The sequence below is a fragment of the Crassostrea angulata genome, chromosome 4 (genome assembly GCF_025612915.1).
Source record: "Crassostrea angulata isolate pt1a10 chromosome 4, ASM2561291v2, whole genome shotgun sequence".
In the NCBI taxonomy this organism is placed as follows: Eukaryota; Metazoa; Mollusca; class Bivalvia; order Ostreida; family Ostreidae; genus Magallana; species Magallana angulata.
Window position 1 is genome coordinate 51,528,600 of NC_069114.1, and position 20,886 is coordinate 51,549,485.

Below are 20,886 nucleotides of genomic sequence, written 5' to 3' on the forward strand. Positions count from 1 at the left end.
AATTTAGATTAACAATTTAGTTTGTTTAATAACAAAACTTAAAACAGAGAATATGAACATAAATGATATTTCATTTTTAAGAGCCCCCTTCATATTTTTTCAGATTTTCAAATCTTCAAATAAGTCTGTACCTGCGCAGTTCGACAGCTGTTCTGGATCTGAGTGATTAAAAAGGCATTGTACAATATGATACATGTATAAAGACAAAAGGTAACACAATTATAACAAACAGCAACTTAAGAGATCATTTGAACAAAGATAATCTTTCAAATTGTTTAACAATAAACAACTTTAAAAACAAAAAAAAATATCACATTTATAGCTATAGAACAACTTAACTTTTAATATTTGAACATATTTAAAAGATAAAACAGACCCAGTTCCTTTTTCTTATGAACATAAATGATTCAAATTTCATTTTTAACAATATGATACATGTATAAATACAAAATTTAACACATTACTGGTAAACTTAACAAACAATTTGAACACAAATAATCTTTCATATTTTTTGACAATAACAAAATTTTATAACAAAGAAAATATCACAGTTAAAGCTATAACACAACTTCACTTTTAATATTTGAACATATTTACAAGATATCACAGATCTAGTTCCTTTTTCTGAATCTGACTCTGAATCACTGTAGATGACTCAACATCTCTTAAGGGATTTTGGTTGTTTGGAAGAGAAGTTAAATATAACATTGCCAGAAATATTGCCCCCCCCCCCCCCTAAAATTGCCAAAGACATGCTCTTTCATTATGGGTTGATTTTCATAAGAACTTATTTCAGTAAGTGTTTGATGAATGATGTCGTCAGTGTTTGATGAAGGCACCACACTGGTGGACGGCAGAGCTGAGCTATATTTATCAAGGGATGAAGAGGAACTGTCGAATTCTGTGACTGGTGGTTCCGAGCAACTATATGAATAGTTTGTAAGAATTAAATAGAAGACAGGTGCCTCTGTTTTTCATTGGAGGCAGTGCTGTAATTATTAATAGAGTTAACATTCTTATGGCCGGACAGCTGCTGAATTATGGTTGGGGGGACACCAGCATGTACTAGGGAACTAATGGCTGTCTTCCTTGCACTGTGGTTAACTTTTCTTCCTTGGATTCCCCCTGCCTCACACGTGACCTTCACAATGTTGCCAATCGTATTCTTTCCCATTGGTTGGTTGACGTACCAAGCTTTTTCAGGGTGCTTTGAAACTCCTAAGTAAAATGGCGACTCGGGGTTGTTCATCTGTTCTGGTCTTCTCCTGGCAAACTCTTTATACGCTAAAACAGGGCATTGCGGATTATCTTGAACGACAAAAGCATATAATATGTAGTTTATGTATAGAGAGTCATACACTAATCTATGGAACATTCAAACTATTCAGGTTTCAGGAATAAATCTCAGGTTAACAAATAAAGTTTTCATAAATCTGGCAATATGTACCTCTATTTTCAAACATGTTTGGTGCAAAACTCCGACTCTCACTTATGACCCCAGTTCTTGTCATTGTTGATCTTTCTCTATATTCTAAATATTCCTCTCCAGTCGAGATGACCTTTTGCTGCACATCACCCCATCAGAGACTGACATGTTCAGCTCTGCTTCTCGTTCCAAAATGCATTGTGTTGTTAAGATACAAAACATTTATCAGTGACTTGGGATCTCCTGAAAACAATTTCAAAGACAATTTTAGTCGAAAAAGACATTGTGAGTTTTTGATGAGTTTGTATTTTTTCCTTGTTGACAATTTATCATTAAAAAATATAAGTTTTAGTGGGTCAGAACTAAATCATAAATTACCAGTTCCAAGAAGATTCTTTTCATGCGTTAGGGGGTCTGCTCGTTTTTCACGATTTCCCTTTCCCAGCTGTCGACGCAACTTTCGTTTTGACAAAAGTACATCGCGAGAATGTTTGAACTCCTTATCCGTAATGATGTTAATGTTCAACTTCTTCTCAGCCAAATAACGGTTTACACTCCCTTGAATAGACTTTAACGTGTCGGGTTCATAATCCTCGCCGCTTGCTTTCTTTGCATTCGTGAAAAATCTTGCCAAATGCATATCCAGGTCATAAACCGGAATTTCCTCCGGGTTTCTGTGTTCACCGTTCTTTGTTAGGTAATCATTAAATTTCCTCAAGTCAAATTCAATTTTTCTACGCGTATTGGTATTTTGAAGGCCCTTTACAAACTCAAATGTAGAATCTTCTTGTGTGTCTGTCACAGTTTCCCTTTCAACATCGGGCATACCAGCAGGTGGTAACGTTACAAGTTCGAGGTTTTCATCTACAGACTGTACACTTAGGCCTAGATTCGAATCTAACAAATCCAGCGTAACTTAATCAGTTTTTTCACTTACAGTGTCGTTGAGTCTAAATATGTATTCCAATTCACTAAGTCTATTTCCAAGCGATTCAAATGTTCTTTCATTGATATCCATTTTAGTTTTACCGTCTGCAAATGTACACAAACGCCGAAGCGGTAAAAAACAGAGGTGTTCTGAAAAGAGTAACTACAATACGGCCCATTTCTGAAAGAGTTAAAACCAGAGTGGTTCCGCAAGGGGTGCGATACGGATCCGTATCAGCCCTGTAGATCGATATCAGCCCTGCAGAATCCGTATCAGCCCCGGAGACTGATACTGGTGTTCTAAAGTTAGCTGTATCGCATATGCAAAAACTTTGTATTTATTAGTAAGTATGTAATAAATTGTATTATATTTCATAAACATTTTCATAATCATGTTCTTCCCAAAGGCAGTATGTTAAAGAAAAGCACCACATGTAAAAAAAATTCGCAATTATCATTATATATTTTGAAGAACTAAATGAAAATGTTCATGTCCAATTTGATGTATGAAATTATATTCACATGTAGAAAATTTTCGCAATAATCATTATATATTTTGAAGAACTAAATGAAAATGTTCATGACCAATTTGATGTATGAAATTATATTCACATGTACAAAATTTTCGGAATAATCATTATATAGTTTGAAGAACTAAATGAAAATGGTTATGACCAATGTAATGTATGAAATTATATTCAAGAACATGGATTTCAATTATTATGTAAATGTGCTTTTATGCAACTTATATTGTAACATAAAATAAATGTAAAAATCAATTACTAGCAATATGATTTATTTATTCTATTGTTAATTTTCTTCACAGGAACTGTGATATAGACTATATCAATTAACTCACCTGGTCCCGGTTCGCACACATTTTTTCCGATACCTGTTTTCTAATGTGTGCAAAACGGGAACAAACAATATCGTTATTACAATTGCAAGTTAATAATTTTGTTATGACGAGAAAAGACATCGTTATTCCGAGTTAATTATGAAATTTAATTAAGTTAATTATCTCGTTAATACGGAGATTGTTTTTACGATAAAAGATATATATAAACTTATGTTTCATTGTTCTACTCTTTCTTTATGTTGAATGGATATACATAAGGTAATCATTGAATTAGTGAAAGAAATAGCCTTCTTTTTTGGTTTAGATTACAAGTTTTATCTTAAAAATGATGATTTCTGTTCTTTTTCGTTTTTATTTTGTAAAAATAAAATTGACAAAAACTCATAAAACAGAAGAAAAATTAAAGCAAGAAATTAAGGAAAACTTGAAAGTCGAATGATTACAGTTACCGATATAATTTTTTTTTAAATAGTCCTTTAGCAAATGCCTGCCTACGATAAATAAAATAATAACCTTTATCTAAAAAAAACATAACAAAATAATCTCGGTGTAATGCTGGCTGTCCGAAAATCAAATAGATCCCGGTTAGAACCAACCAAACTTATAACTTCAATTTAAAAAAAAGAAAGAAAAGAAATTCATTTATACTTTATTTTGCTTCGCTCAGTTGAACACAATGAATCATTTCCTGTTCTTATACAATATTTTAAAACTAGTTTTTAATCATAAACTATACTTGTCATAATCTGAATTTTTTTAAGACAGAAAATATTGTAAATATTGTTTTTAACATACAAGAAGCTATATTTGGAAATCCCGCACTTCCATCCTCAATTGGCTTTGAGCAGTTTATCCGGAATGTCTACATTTGCTGCAGCTGTTGTTTCCCTTTATCTGAGGAAAGGACTCCAAATTTTGAACTTTTACTCTGTCTGACATTGCTCTTAAAAATCTCTCTCACAGACATATATTATAAAGGTTCATTTATTAAGCATACTCTATTAGACCTGTTACTTTTAAACCAAACAGGTGTAAAATTGATAATTAATTAATCCTAGTCATTTTTAATTTACGCCAGACGAAGATAACCTTTAAATACAAAACAGGACAGAAAGGGAAATCATATTTTGCGATATGTACAGAGATACCTCTCATGTACATTTAAATGTCTGTCTTTGAACTCCTGATTGATCATACTGATAACATAATCATAATCAAACTTTTGACTATGCATAGATCACATCAGATGCCGTGAAAAAAAAAGACATTACATGAAAGTCAAGTTCTCAAATTAAACAGAGATAAAAAATGATTTGAAATGTTTTCCAATAATCTCTACGGTATTAGGTTTCTTTTCGTTAAAACAAGGTTTGGCCAAAATGCGCTCTCCACTTTTTGCAGTGAGTTTAATAAGTTTTTTACTATATGGATTTGGAAACATGTTTGGTGTCTCAGTACAAGTACCACGGAATAGCGTATATAAAAGCATTTGAGACAGAAGTAGATAATTTAGTTTTAACCATATAGGATCTTTATAATGAAAACAAAGATTCCGACAAAAATTTCAAGTTATACTTATATACCAATTTTGAAACATAGAAAAATTATAACATATTCAGGTAAGTTTTACGCTCTGATAGAACTGTTTTTAGCCACGTTTAGGGAAACCTGTTTTAGAAAAATTCAAATATTCTAAACAATATAACGGCAACGAACCAAGCATGTAAGGAAAATTAAAACACTGTTTCACTCTATTATGTAACATTTTACATTCAAACGTTAAATTTATTGTATCATAGTCAATTAAATACATACAAACATATTCTTACTTCACAAATGAAAATCTAGGTTTAACATATTCATAATTATTTACACAAACGATTTAAATTGTCCCATCCAACAATGGTGTCATAGCTCTAGATCTGCTAGAAACATATGGTTTATTACAGCTTATAGATACCCAACATACCGGGGGTACAATGTATACGTTGAAATCCTTTATTTTGTAAGATAAAGCATCAAATCCAGGGGTAACATGAGTCCAAAATGCTAAAAAATGGACTTAATGATTATTAAAATCAGATAGTAAATCTACGTTATAAGATTGTTTAAAGATTGAAAAAATTATCTGAAATAGACCAATCATCGTAATCAAAGACTTTGCTGTTATAGCCAGCGAGCTCAATTTCCAATTATGGTATCCATTACCTCTAAAGATATCTTGTTTTTGAATATACATGGGAAATATATATTCATATCAATGTCTTACAACGCAGAAACAAGATAATTAGTTCCATAGCTTTCATTACTCTTCAGATAGAGCTATGTAAAGTCTTTCCAGAGGTCCACAATATATGTACACAAACTTTTGCGCACTACACTGTAAATCCTGTCCCAACAAACTTGCTTGCATCTGTGCACACTATCCTTTGTGGTATAAAACAACCAAACGTATTACTTTCAAATTTCTGTCGTAAAAATGGGACAATTCTACGACATAGAATTTGCATTAAGCATATGCAAAACTCATTAACGAGTAAATATTGCCTAAACGTGGCTGAAAAGAAACAATTTTGTCTGCAGTACTTACTAAGGCTCTGTGAGTGAGAGTAACAGGGTTAAATACAATATCTTTAATTTTGCCCAAAAAGCTTGATTACTTTCAGCGATGATATATTCAAAGAACCTATAGACGTATCCCAAGCCATTCAATAAAATGCTGAGATTCCCAGATACTCTTTTCTTTATATAGAATAAAACCTGCCAAACTCAAATCTAGCATATCAAGACATGTAGCTAGATGCAAAAACCAAAACCGTGATATGAACACAGTACTTTTATGAAACCCCCTATCCCCAATGTCTAACTAATGATTTCAGGGGTTGAGTGGATATGTACAAGTATGGTGCTAAACGTAGACCTAAAATTCAAAATACTATATCAGTAATACATAAATTTCGAGCAAAAACCTTAATAAAATATTGGAAATAAAATTGGCGTATGATACAAATTCAAACAACATCATTAACCTTACAATACGGTATGGTAATTTAACGCCTTCTATATTGCAATAGCCACGAAAAAAATTATTCTAACTGTTATTTTCAAACCTTTTGCGTTTTGTCCTCTGTTTAGAAAACGTCAATTGTTTTCAGAATTGTCAGTGACAATAAGTCATCTCTGTAATCTCTTGCAAAGTCCCAACCATACTTGTCTGCAATTATAATGACTTTTTATGGTTTTTAATTCTACAAACTGAATCTACAAATAGTTTTTAGTTCTATCAAATCAACACTTTCAATTTATTTATGATTTTAAAATTCAATAGCTATTTTCATAAGAAAAAAATCTTTCTTTGTGATGAAATAGTTTGAAATCAAAAGTATTGTCTGCAACTGTTAAAAAGGTCCTTTAAAATTGTCTTCTTGGTCTTAACAAGAGCAGTAATCATTTCATATGCAAATAACTGGTAGGCCGCAGCATAATAAGTCAGCATTTCCAGAATGAATGTATGGTCCTGTGTAGTGATACAACCAAGTTCTTCACCAGTACGTGGAGAAAGCTGATAACCATCGATTCAGAGATCAGGAACTATAAATTCGTTGGATAATTTTTGTCGAGTGATCATAATTACCGGTTCCTGAATTTGAATAAACCTAAGGTAAATACCTACAAAAATACTACGATAAACAAAATGGTAACTTAATCTCAATAACAAAACAATTTGGATGCCCAATGTATATTAAAAAGTTGGTGGTCTGCAAATCCAAGGGACCCGGTTTCAACCAACCAAATACAAAAAAGATTTTTAAAAAATAGGCATTACTTAAATATGTTTAACAAATTTTCTAAACATTAATACTAATATGTTTGTTTCTTAAAACGGCCCGTATCCAGAGCCCATTAATAGTACTGTTATGAATTTGAAAAAAGAAATAGAAACTCCTCTTCATTTTTTGCCAGATTCGAACCAACCTTGACCTAAGGTTTCCATGACACATGTTATCACTACAGGTTATGTTCCACCAAAGATCATTCTCAATTCCACAGTCTAAAACTTGTACAATGCGTCCATCAATTTCAGCAGAGCCTCTAAACGATGCAAAGCTCGCTACCAATCCTTTTCAAGTCTCAATTTTGGTGTCAGTAAAGAGGAATGACTGGCGTTGAAGGAGAGATAACTCTTTCTAAATATGACAAGAAAGATTGTAGGGTATCACATGATTTGCTTTTTATTTGCGACATTAAAATATTAAAAGGCTGCTAGTATTTGCATTAAAGGGTGATATGCTGTTGTAGTTTACTTCTGACGGTACCAGCCCAAGTAAAGGTTCTATACCAGGGCCGAGATCAAAATACCAGAGTGGTGTTTGTCTTATTATTTATCTAAAACCAAAACTAATCTTAATTTAAAACAACTTATTGATAAAAAAAAAAAGATTAAGAGACAGAAACAATGTGCAGCAGGAAATTGCAATAAACATCTTTTAAACCTAAAAAAAACAAACTAAAAAAATCCCCCAGTAAGTAGGTAATAAGTGCGTCGTATCTTTAAATTTAAATTTTGTTCCCTAGGTCAAATTACATTATAATTTTCATCACTGCTCTGAATAAGAATTTCATGTAAAAGATGCCCTCTTATATTCAGCTTTAACGTTTTATGCATTTATGGTAGAAATCTGTTCATTGTTTACATATTAATGGTTAAGGAATACTATCAATCTGTCCTGGTATAAAAATTTATGAAAGTAGATTTTTGATCAATTTCACAATAAAAATGACATATCTAATTAGATCATATGGTGTTTTTGCATGTTTTTCGACAAAAAAGAATTACATGTTTATTATGCAAATCTCCCATTATTCTCCCTCTTTTCCACAATTCGATAAGAAAGCCCCCCCCCCACTCTCTGTATTAATAAGAATTAAAAACATACGGAAAACATGTCGATAAAGATGTCTGCCTCACCTTTGTAGAACTGTTAAGGGATGATAAAAGTGTGTAAATTTCATAAATACTGTATACATGGAAATACCCCCCCCCCCGTTTCTCGTTTTATTTTTGTCTCTTTTGCCCTCGTTGTCAGCGGGCGAATTTAAAACTGGGAGAATTCTAATGTTGCAAATAATATCTCTTTTAATAAGTGCATTTGGGCGAATTTAAGACGGGTAAAATTGTTTGCAAACGTAGTAAAAACGAAATAAAATAAACGAGGGGCAAAAATAACCCTGTATACAGTATGCCGAATGTACCAACTCAGAATCAATCCTGACTTGGAATCCGATTGATGTTGACGAAATTTACAAATACGAACCTCGTTGTCTTGTTGTTGGCTTTAACAAGCGTCCTTCTGTCTGTAAATTTGAGCAGTTTTGATATTGTCCAGACGAAAAAAATTACAAGTTGTGTTGAGGCTTGCATCCAGGACCCTCAAATGTAAACTTGCAACGTGACAATTGTTTTTTCAATTATAATTACAGTTTCGTGGAGATTTCAGCGATAAAAGCACATACACACGAAAATAAATCTATCCTCTTCTCCTATATTTAACTGCGTATTTACAAATAAAAGTTATTCGAATTCATACGGTATGTTTTCAATTTTTTATTTTTTGTTTGTTTATGATCCAAAACAACATAATCTTTGTTGTTTAAGATCTATGGGTGTTATCTTTTGAATGTGATCTATTTTAAAATATTGAAATTAAGCGGAAACACTATTTTTTATCATAGGATCTCGATCGTTGGAATGTTTTGTATCTTTATTTTGAGTTTTGTTTTGCAATTAACTCATAACATATATATCATTTTTACTGCAATGTTTAATGTTGGGATATAGGCAAGTAACTGTGCTTGAGGACAGGATCGACCCCCCTTCCACTCCCCCTCCATCCCCAAGTATGTAGACCCCCGCCAGGACTTTATTATTATTTTTTTTTATCAAATTATCCTTGTATGACATATTTCTAATCTAATTTACACATTCATTGCACAAAATTACCTAAAACCCTCTAAAAAAAATAATTAAACCTCTACATATATTCACTCTAATACAAGAAGGTGGCGAACTTAGTTTGCCAGCCTAGAGGCACTACCGATGAATATTTGTTGAAATGTACTATCAAACTATCAAACTAAATCTACCAGTAAAAAATGTCGTAGCCCGATAATTCCCTTCTCTAAATATCTGCATGCCATGCCCGTTTAATTACATTTACAGGTACATTTTATTACATTTTTAATTAATTTCATTTCCGGGGAAATTAGGACAATTTTCACCGACAAGTTGCTAGTATCTAGAATAAACGGAAGTGAGGGTTTATCGCAAGGAAGATAACTCCGCTCATAAACAGACAAGTTGCTGTCCTTTAAAAAAAGACTACAATACGTGGACCATTTGCACGTGTTTCCAACGAAAACGTGAAAGCCTTAAGGTGTCATAACAGAATTTCAAAACATGGCTGAGCCAAAATAATTCCCGAATTTTCCTTTGAATTCGGGGCGTTGCCGCACGCGACAGGAGCTGAATTTTTTTATGAGATGAAAAACAATGTGTAAGAGGTCTAACTATCCCATTTTTGTAATAATGCGAGGTCATTTGAATTTTTGATGCGTGTTGTTTCCGGAGGGGGGTGAAAAGGCCCGGGCTTGATTTCACGCACATGTGTAACTTCGAGGTAAACAAAGTCTCACGCCTTGCTGGATGCACGAGTGTATTTTGCTAGAAAATTGTAAATGAAGCGTTGTTTAAAAAGATGTAAAGAGTATTTTTTTCAGGAGTTCGTTGTCAATTTTTAATCTTTATGTAGTGTTGTGCAATAAATATATAGTAAAATTTAATACTGTAGTGACACCTTAAGACTATTAGAGATTCCACCGACTCTAGCCCTCTGCTTTTAACCACTAAATTTGTACGTTGTATTACGTATACATGTATGTATATATAGCCCTGACTTTTTATCTCAGAATTTAAAGGATTCATACTTCTAAAATAATTATGATCTATCTATGAATGAAGTTTGCATGTATAGTATCAGGCATTCGGTGAATTCTACTATTTGTGCACACATTACGATTCGCACTACTTTGTTAATTATGCAGTGACAGCTTTGTGTAAATTAAAAAATTCATATTTTGATGCATTTTTTCTTGAGATTTTAACTTTCGTACAGTGATATTATTATTCAATCATACTTAAATGCTTAAAAAAAATTAATCGGGAAGCTCTCTAGCCTTGCCTACTATAAAAGTAAAGTTACATGTGTATTCGGAAAACAACAAAACATTGCAAATTATGCTAGTTGATGCATGTTGTAGTTTCGGCTTAACATTAACTTATTTCATAATACTGATAGTTCATATCACATACCAATCATTTCTTTAAACTTATACTTTGTTTCTGTACTGTTCACCGACAACTTTACAATTACAGCGCCTTTGAACTTATGTGTGCATATGGCACGGAATCCCGATCCCGATTCAGATAAACGTTTTCTAGCCTGGTTCCCTGAGCTACCCATTACGCATAGGAACCAGGCTAGCTCATGCGCAGACTGAATTTTCCCCATAGCATCCGGTTTAACCTCGCTTATATATTTTCTGCGTGGACCTCAGGGTCCACGCAATAAGTGTTCGGCGTGTACACGAGAACAATGAAAAGGTAAGAGATTTACGAAATGGCAAACTCGAAATGTACAATCCATTAGAAGTATGAATTCTAATCAAGCCGCGAAGAACTGAAAACTTTTTTTTATCGTCTTGGATACTGGAAAATCTAAAAGAAGGCACTCATACTGAGTGCATTACAATGGAAGACATAAAAGAGAAAAATCAAGAAATTAATGTTACGAGTTATCTTTAAAAATGTTTCAATTTGTTAATTTAGGGCAGTTAATAAATGAATTAGATTAAAATATGTTATAAAAGGATAATTTAATTTTTAAAAAGAGTAAAGTTCCGGGGTCTTTATACTTGGGAGTGGGGGGTTGAAAGGGGGGAGGGGTCGATCCTGTACTCAAGCACCTGTGGTCTCAATTAAAACAAGGTATAAAGTTGTACGACAAAGAAAGGATCCGAACGATACTTTACAACCTCATTCAACCTTTCACTTGTTGATGATTCATTGTACTAAGCCGTAAAAAAGATGATATCACTTACACACATATTTAGGCTTCATGATATATAGATGTCGTGGAATCAATTATTATTATAATAATTGAAATGTCGATTTCATCATACTTTGATGACACAATATTTTTGCCACAAAGTATTATCTTAATAACACAAACATTTACATGTGCTTTACAAAACATTAAAAGATTCTTTTTTATATTGATAGAGAAAGCAAACGCTATTTGTAAAACCGATAACTTAATATTTTGAAACATACTACAATTGTCCTAAGAAGAATACAGTCCCACAGACCTTTAAACTTAGACCAAGTTTTATGCCCCATGGTCAGAAGACCAGAAGAAGCAAGACCGAATGTAAACAACCCATGTGGCCTTAAATGATTTTGATTTTAAACTTCCTTCCCAATATACTGTCCCTACATCTACAGTACCACGTGTAAAACATGTATACACTCGGATCGTTTTTGACAGTTAAGCATGGAACTCGCCAGACCAGAATTTCTTTTTTCAATAAGCAATTTGTTTAGCATAGAGATTTAAAAATATTGTGCAAAGCAGAACAAGTGTAAATGACAAGGAAACAAATCTAACATATGGTTAAGTGAGGAACTCTGTGGCTGTAGAACTATTTCAATTTGTTGACAGCTGATATAATACAAAAAGGTCGTACATGAGTGGGACATGCCAACCTTGACAAAAATGTGTTCTTTCTTAACTATAAAAAAATATAATTTTTACGCTTTGACTGCCAGTTGTTGTCTTAGATGAATTACCGTTGTAACAGCCGGTCACATGGTCACACGTCTCATTACTACAATCACGCTTGGATCCACATTTATGTCCATAGAAAGGATACGGACATCGGTCACGACAATCTACGTTGTACCATCCGTCCTTACACGCTAAAAAAGAGATTGAATAGAATTCACCATTTTGTACGTTTTCTCCGAGATTTTTTTTAAAACAAAAACATGTATTGTTATTCTGATAGTATTTTCAACCTCTCAAATTGTTTTTGATTTCAGTGAAAGATAATTAAATGTATTTCAGTTATACCTATGCATGTGTTAGTTTTACTGTTCCAGCGGTAATTAACACAGCACCCACTTTTACTTCTACAAAATAACATGTTATAACAAATATAATTAGAAGTCAATTAACAGTTTCCATCAAAATATAAATGTTTTACCGCTGAAGCGTTCGCTCTATGTAGACTAGCTCAGTGGTTTATGTCATTCCGCGATTTAATATTCTAATCTCAAGTCATTGTCTCTTCGAATAAAAATACCGTCGCGATGGAAAACCATTAATTTAAGATTGCTATTTACAAGGATGTTCTGAAGGATGTTTGTTTCTCTGTTCAAGGCTGTAGTTAGTAACATATAGTTATACCTACGGACGTGTGCTAGTGAAAAAGAATTCACTACAAAGTGTTGGATAGAATCAACTACACTAGGCATCTTTAATTAAAGTGTCAGATCTAATATATAGATACTAAGCCGGTAAGCTGAATATATAATGCACTAAAAATGGCTAACGACACGAACAATACATTTTGTTAAATTTTCGGGACAACCAGTCCCTTCTTCACGACAAAAGAAATGAATTACATTGGTAAAAACAAAGAAAACAAAATTTAGCGCTACTAATAAACTACTCAAGAAACTATAAAAAAAAACCCAGCTACATTTTAAACAGTTTTAGTTAAAATTCTTAAGGAAGGTAATGACACTGCCGCCGATCGCTCTTAAGACTTTACATTATATATATATATATATATATATATATATATATATATATATACATATATATATATATATATATATATATATATATATATATATATATATATATATATATATATATATATATACACACTGTGGTTTCATTAATATTCAAGGGTGTCAATTTTCGTAGATAAAGAGAAAATCACAGTTTCAAGGATATGTAAATTCGTGGTCAATGACCCCATCAATACAAAATGTTAATAGAAATTGCATTTCAATGAACATTTAATTTTGTGGGTAAACTTACAAACGAAATCAACGAAAATTGGTATTCAACGAATATTGATGAAACCACAGTATATATTCACTTATCAACAGTTTTTTTTTTTACAAAAACATGGAGTGATAGTCTGTTATTATCTTGCACCTTTCAATTTTAGATAGATTTATATGATATATGATTAAATATATTTGACTTATATCTGTGCATTTGTTAGCAAAATTATCCAAGAAGTTATTAAGACAGCATTCATTTCTACCTTTCCTACAAAACGACACAATACATGCACAATATAGAAGTCAATCAACAGTTTCCATCGGAATACAAATCTTTGACCGTTGAAGCGCTCGCTTTACTTTGGCTATCCCAGTGGTTTGTGCCATACCGTGTTCGTGCCATACCACTTTTAACATTCAAATTTCAAGTCATTGTATCTTCGTATAAACACAACTTACCGTTTGAAAAACCATTTGCTCAAAAATGATGAAAGTGGGATGTAAATCAACAATTACTTTGATAAACTTTTGTAAAACGCCATATTTGTTGGTGTAAACCATAGTTTATTATGAATACAACGTAAAACATATATATACAATGATACATAATTAAACAAGGATTCGGAAACAAGTAAACACTTATATTAATCCGTTTCCTTAGATAATATTTACAAAATTATAAATCATTGAAGTGCCCAGGTTTTAATGTCTTTGTAATCACGATTATGAAAAATTTACGTCTAAACTCACAACGTATATGAAAAAAATGCGTTATTGGAATAAATAAGATGCAGGGTGAGTAAAATAACAGAGAGGATGTAGGATGTGTGATAAATTTCTATGTTTGAAAATGTTTTGATGCTGAAATAAATTTGTAAACTGCTTGTGCAGAGTAGTTTTTTTGTTTTTTTATATATATTCTATATTGCGACAGAAAAGGTGATGTTTTAAAGTTCTGCATTTAAGTCTAAGCCTGGTATGAAGAATCTGATCTCTTCGATGACCGAAATAATAGAAGTTAGGAATTATATTTTTGGTCTGCAATATGCGCTTCAAATTTGATAGGGAAGGACGTTGTTTTTTTTGCTTTTGCCATACTTGTTAATCTACGAGTAAGATCAAAATACTTACAGCCAACAACTCATTGCCAACGAAACTTGTGCTTGGGTGATAACTGCAACAAAACCAAGATGGTCTCAGTGAGGTCCATATTGATAAATTAATATTAAAATTCATCATACGTAACTTCATGAAATAAACAAGATAACTGGAATATATATCCAATTTAAGAAATAACGAGATTAATTTCCTAAAGAAATGAACTCAATGTCTACCCAAGTTATACGAGTATAACCTGGGTTGGGGCAGTTTACGCTTTATAATCCGCGAAGCGGATTATAAAAAAGCGCAAAATACTCCAACCAATGTTATACGAGTATATCTTGGGTAGACATCCGCTTACTCTTACCATCCACACAGCCTGTCACGTGATGACATTCCTGTTGGACCTGACACCGACATTCTGTTTCACAGAGTTGGCCATACCGGCCCGGAGGACACGGCGTATTACAGTCTCCGAAATACCCAGGGTCACACTCTGCAAAGAATCGGGATTATTAAACAGAACAATAGCCATTTTATTATAAGGAAGCTAGCTGGTCAACATATTACCAAATGACATCAGAACTACCTTAAATTTTTAGACACGAGATTTATACCTATATACAATTATTTAGTAAAGGAAAAAATCCATGTATCTTTAATTAGCTTTAAAAGTTGAATAGTCAGGTCAAATAGATTAAGCTGATAGTCACATGAATCAATCCCTCTTAAGATTTAGGGAGACTTCTGCACATACCAATTAATTCATAAACTCTAAATCACAATAAAGGTAAATAAAAAAAAATTGGTAAGTAAACATTAAACTAGGCGACGTTTAAAATATTGAATTAGTCAAGAAATGCATGTCACTTACCGACACATCCGGTTCTTTTTTCATTTAACTCGAAATTATTACAACATTTGATGGCAGAATTGGTTTTTCTGAAAATTGATTCAAATCCTAAAATAATATCCATAAAAGAGGCAAGAAAAGCCGGTATATTTACGTTGTCAGTCAATAGGATATTGCAAAGAACTATATTTGATATGAATAGAATTTGGCCCCCATTATTCGTCATTTTTTTAAGTGTTTCGGGAACAATAAAATGTTGGTTTTTTTTAGAAGAGTTTATATAAAATTTATTTTTCACTATTTATTTGTACTCTTTTGCAGTGCATGACGTCAGAAGTGACGCTATTTCTATAACTCAATTAAAATCAGTCGAAAATTGACATATTTTTTGTCTTTTTACGAATGGAAAATATAAAGCGCATGCTTGAACAAAGAAATTTTTTTTGTCAGTTATTAGTCTTGGCTAGTTACATCTCTGATTAAAATATTTTGTTTGTTCAAGCATGCGCTCTATGTTTTCTGAAAGAAAAACTGCTTGGAAACAAGCTGTTTTATGCTTAAAATGCAAAAATGGCGGGAAAATGTTGTCTTTATGATATCATATTTCTAAATTGTGGGCACTTGAATCAAAATGAACATAATGTATATACATCACATATATCTATGTGCAAAGAAAACAAAGAATTACACAAATGATGATGATGTTCATTTTAGGGGGCCGTTTTTGGCCCAAATCATGTATAGTCCTCTCTTATTACCGTCTTCCTTGGAAGACGGTATAAAGAGTTGAAATAATTTACAGTCTCCGTGTTGTCCACTTCCTTTCCTTTGTGATTGGTAGAAAATACATGATGTAAAAATTTACATTTATTTCATTGGTTGAAATACTGTTCGGCGCAAGGGAGATAATTTTCTGATGATCTTTTTCATGTACGACTTAACAAATTTCGTAGATTTCAAATCTTTAAAAGTGAGAAAACGAAAAAGCAATACAAAATTGCTATGAATGAAATTCAGCCGTTTGGTTTTCAGGTCCAACTAGTTGAAAGTAATATTCTATAATATCTATTGAAATTATTTGTTTTTCTTTTAGCATTGTTTATTCAAATATTTATACAAAATAAAAAAAATTGATGCGGTATGTCTAATATCGGTAAAGTTATTTGCACCTCAGATAGATAAATGCAGTGGGATAACTTTGATTTTATAAAAATAATCAGTCTACGATCCTACCTAAGATCTCTTTTACCCTATAGTCGATCACAACTTACAAGCTCGGGTACGCAGTTCTCAATTTTAGACACGAAGGCTTAAACGACACATGACATAAAATGTTTCACTCGCCATGCTATGTAGAGGAAGGTGACATTTATATAAAAAGAATTAAACTGTCTTTGATAACTAATTGCTGTTTAGGGTTTGTTCTAAAGACGGTAAGCTTTTTAAAAAAAGCTAAACTTGTAAATGTCATTAACAGTTCCCGACGAAATCTTAAGGAACTTGCTCGTATCATTGTCAATTGAATTTAAATCAAAATCAAAAACATTATACAATCAATTTGAAACAAGAATTACATGTTAAAGACTAAAATCACAAAGAGAACTCGAACATATAGTATTTTTCCAAATGTGACACATCGAGTCATTTATATACCCGTGTATTTTAGTATTACATTGAGCAACATTTTGAAATTATTACATTATTCATTCTCAAGATTTAAGGAGAGTTTCTGGAATTAAGAATTTATATTTGCGAGCAAATGACATAAAAGACGAAGCCTTAGCTTTTGAATGTGTACAAAAGATAGATCCAACCATTTAATTTGACCCAATAAATGATCTTAGAGAATACATATACAAACATTTGACATAATTAAATGGTATACTTATAAATGTACAGCGATTACAGACTCTCTTTATCAGGTTGGAGAACTTAACAATGAAATTATACGAAAATTATCGGAGGACAAAAATTAATATATTTTGGGAAATCACATGGATAGCAGTATCAGTGTTACATTACCTGTGTACCTGGTAAGGCCGACCTTGTAGCTGAAGTAACAGGTAGGTATTCATAGCAGTTTTGTTTATTGTTGCGGACATGATTTGGTAATATATAAAAACATGTTAAAAGAGTTAACATTGTTAACAAAAATACTTACGAACAGATTCCTGTAAAAATTTCTGGAAGATAAACACTCCCAGGACAGAAAACGCAGAAAATTAAAAACAAAACTACACCAGACATTGTTTTGTCATGGTGTATTTTATCCAAAATCCTCAGCTTAAATGGCTCAGCCAATTGTTGTATATTGTTTTTACATTCTACCATAAGTGTTTTTATATATAGTAATCATTGAAACGATCTGGTGATACTTTAAGGTATTGTCATATTAAGCCTTGTGATTGGGGAAGTGCATTAAGTGCCAAATCGTCATCAATTTTGATAAGCAATAATCATAAATGTAAACTTTTTAAAAAAATCTGATTTGTTGATGGTTTCAAACATTTTCACTTGGTATTTAAAGGAAAGGGGGTAGTCAAAATATATTATTTTATTGTTTTACATTATCGAAATTTGGCGCACTCCATCTTGTTTTGTAAGTGACAAATAATAAGTCTATATACGTTTACCCACTATGTTGATTTTATGGTTTAGAGGGTAAACGTATAGTTATATAGACTTATAGACTTAAAATTCGTCAACTACAAAATTAGATGGGTACGCCTATGATTCACAACAGGGTAATTATAAAGAAAATAGGATATTGCTAATAGCATGAACATTTGGTTGTCTCGGTTGTTTATAAGTTACATTGATATGTGTGAGTTGTAGTATGGACAACATATTTGGTTGTTTAATAGTAACAATGAGATGTTCGAGTTCTAGCGTGGACAACATGCACCATATTTAAAACCAAAGTTTAAATCTTAGGATCCGTACGTTCTGAGTCTATATATAGACTATTTTAATATGTTTAAAATACTTTTCTAAACCTTTTGAGTAAAATATTTATGTTTGTTTACACATACAAGCGGCCAGTTTCCAGACCTCATAAATGACAATCTTATATCTCAAAAACAAATTAGAAAGTCTCCTAAATTATTTGCCTAATTTGAACCCTGATCTATGTTCCCTATGATCAATACAAGTTGTGTTCCGCCTAAGGCCGCTCTCTTTGGCGCAGTCTTAGACTTGTACAATGCCTCCATCAATTTCAACGAATTTTCAACAATGTTTTAGTGATCTCGTTACCATGACTTTTCCAGTTTCAATTTTAATGTCAGTGAACAAAAAAAAACTGGCCTTGCCACATTACTTCATATTAAATAGAAATTACTCTTTGAATTCTAAATTTGGTTTCGTCGAGGATGTGATATTGTATGGGAGGGCTACTAAGGAAAACCACGAAAGCTGAGCCACCATGAATTCTATTGATTACACAGTACTCTATATTCCTTATTAAATGCTAGGCATTAATATCCGCGCGGATTTTATATATAGCTCATATAATATTTTTAGGACAGTTTGAACTGTATGAAACAATTTAAAAATGCTTAAAACCCCTTTCACAGTTGGCGCACGAGCACTTTACAACACTTTGTGATCTTTTTTTTTTATCTTTGCACGAGCTATCACATACGTTGCACGAACTCTCGCATTCGTTGCATGCGATTTTGTGGTCGCATCAAGTCTCCTCAAAATAGTGGACATGCATACTATTCAGACGCGACCAAATGCAATACGAATTATCGCAATGCAACGCACAAACATTAATACGAACGTTTTACAGCGTTTTGTGTACTCGCAAGAACGATGCACGACTGTTAAAGATCGTAAAATAAATCGCACCTGTTCATGCGTCTGCTGTGCGACCATAAGACTGTTGCTCAACTTGTCTCGTGTGATCTTGCAACGTTTAAGTAAACGATCTTTGCAAGATTTATCGGTTTCAGTTTACATGCTTTGCCACTAGTATATACTGGATACAGGGTTATTTTTGCCCTGTGACATTTTCACTACTTACGGTTTTGGCTCGTCTTGAATTCACCCCAACAATGTTGTGTTAAAAGAGAAATAATGTAAGACATTGCAATTCGCCAAGTTTTAATCCGTTAAGTGACAAAAAGAGCGAAATGAGCGAAAATAAAACGGGGACGAATAGTTCCCTTATACAGTATACACTGTATAAGGGTATCTGTTTCAGGCCACAATTGACCTTGCTTTTGACTGTTGTATCTTCTGAACAACCATTTCTTCTGAAGACTCTAGCAAACAGGTGGGACATATATATATATATATATATATATATATATATATATATATATATATATATATATATATATATATATATATATACCCCCTCTGACTCGCACGAACATTCGTACGGTGAAACGCATGATCGGACGAGCGCCGCATGTCCTATCGCATTTGCGAACGTTTAATCGTCCGATCATCTGGTCACTCGTGCGATCCTATCGCATAATCTTACAACACTCGCTTTCATTGTACAGCAGTCGCATCCAGACGCAAGATTAATCGCAACATACAATGCGTTTACATCGCACAACGGTCGCTCTCAACCGTGCGAGTTTCGTACGAGTAATTTTTCATATTTGATTATTTTGGCAACAGTTTACGAGCTATATCTATTTTTTTCGGTCGCAGGAACATTTTGTCCTTCTGCTCGTGCGCCAATTGTGAAAGGGGCTTTATTTGCCACGTTAACCAGACATTTATTCTTCAGGAAATTTGAACCACAAATGCTGTAATTAGTATACTGTATAAATCTGATTTTATTTTGATGCAGTTTATAGTTTTCTCTATTAACCTCAGCGTTAGGCAACGGGTAACACAACGAATCATTGAATTGTTACATGCACTTAAGTTATGCGCGTACGTATAATTCAAGTTAATTTGTTGATCAATTATTTAAAAAAATTCAGAGCAGTAAAGTTATCTTTGAAATTAAGACATTAACTATAATAAAATAAATAGCGCCTGTTTAGGAGGGCAATAGTTGAAATTGACACCCCTCTGAAACCATTGTCGACTTTCACTATGTGTCGGTTGGTTTTCTCGTGAGTGTCGAATTGATCTGTTGCCCTTCAAAACAGGCACTATTTATATACTGATGTCAGCAAACTGTTGTACTGATGGCAGTCGTAAACTTTCACTATCCTTCTGTCTGTAATAGGAATAGTTTGATGCTCTATGTATTTGGAGAAGATTATTTTATCAGGTTTTGCAATGTTCTTATTAATCTTATGACAAGAAAAGATTGCAGGGTATGTTTTACGTTTACCCAAGGAACTAAAATATCAGTACTTGGCTGGGAGTAGGAGCTTAAACCTTGTATTTACTGGCCTGTCTACTAGTACATTATAGGGCGATGTGTTGTAGTGACTCGCCACTGACGGTATCGGCCAAGCCAAGGGTTCATACCAGGACCGAAATCAAAATAGCAGTGTGATGTTTGTCGTATCATATACTGTAATTTCCACGTGAGTATTTAATTCCGCAATTCCGCTGTTTTGTATCAAATCGCGAGAATATAAAATCACGAGCACCAATATTTTGTTATA

General features: G+C 32.8%; 1 protein-coding gene across 2 annotated transcripts; it reads right to left on the minus strand.

The window, feature by feature from the left end:
- Nucleotides 1–52: 52 nt before the first annotated feature.
- On the minus strand, nt 53–3,230 carry LOC128181386 (uncharacterized). Of its 2 annotated transcripts, XR_008243312.1 has the most exons (3): nt 1,805–3,230; nt 1,448–1,669; nt 53–1,308 (listed from the first exon to the last, which is right to left on the minus strand). XR_008243312.1 is itself a non-coding variant. In XM_052849778.1 (2 exons), the coding sequence occupies exons 1-2, from the start codon at nt 2,250–2,252 to the stop codon at nt 1,581–1,583; spliced, it is 537 nt and encodes a 178-aa protein (XP_052705738.1). In that variant the 5' UTR covers nt 2,253–3,225; the 3' UTR covers nt 1,332–1,580. The 2 variants fall into 2 exon arrangements, 1 of the variants encoding a protein (XP_052705738.1); XM_052849778.1 differs by lacking the exon at nt 53–1,308 and having other exon boundaries at nt 1,332–1,669; nt 1,805–3,225.
- Nucleotides 3,231–20,886: the final 17,656 nt, after the last annotated feature.

Coding starts and splice junctions, on each gene's coding strand:
- LOC128181386 (XM_052849778.1), bottom strand. CDS start 2,252: ATGCCCGATGTTGAAAGGGAAACTGTGACAGACACACAAGAAGATTCT. Junction 1,670..1,804: donor AAAGAATCTTCTTGGAACTG/GTAATTTATGAT, acceptor AATTGTTTTCAG/GAGATCCCAAGTCACTGATA.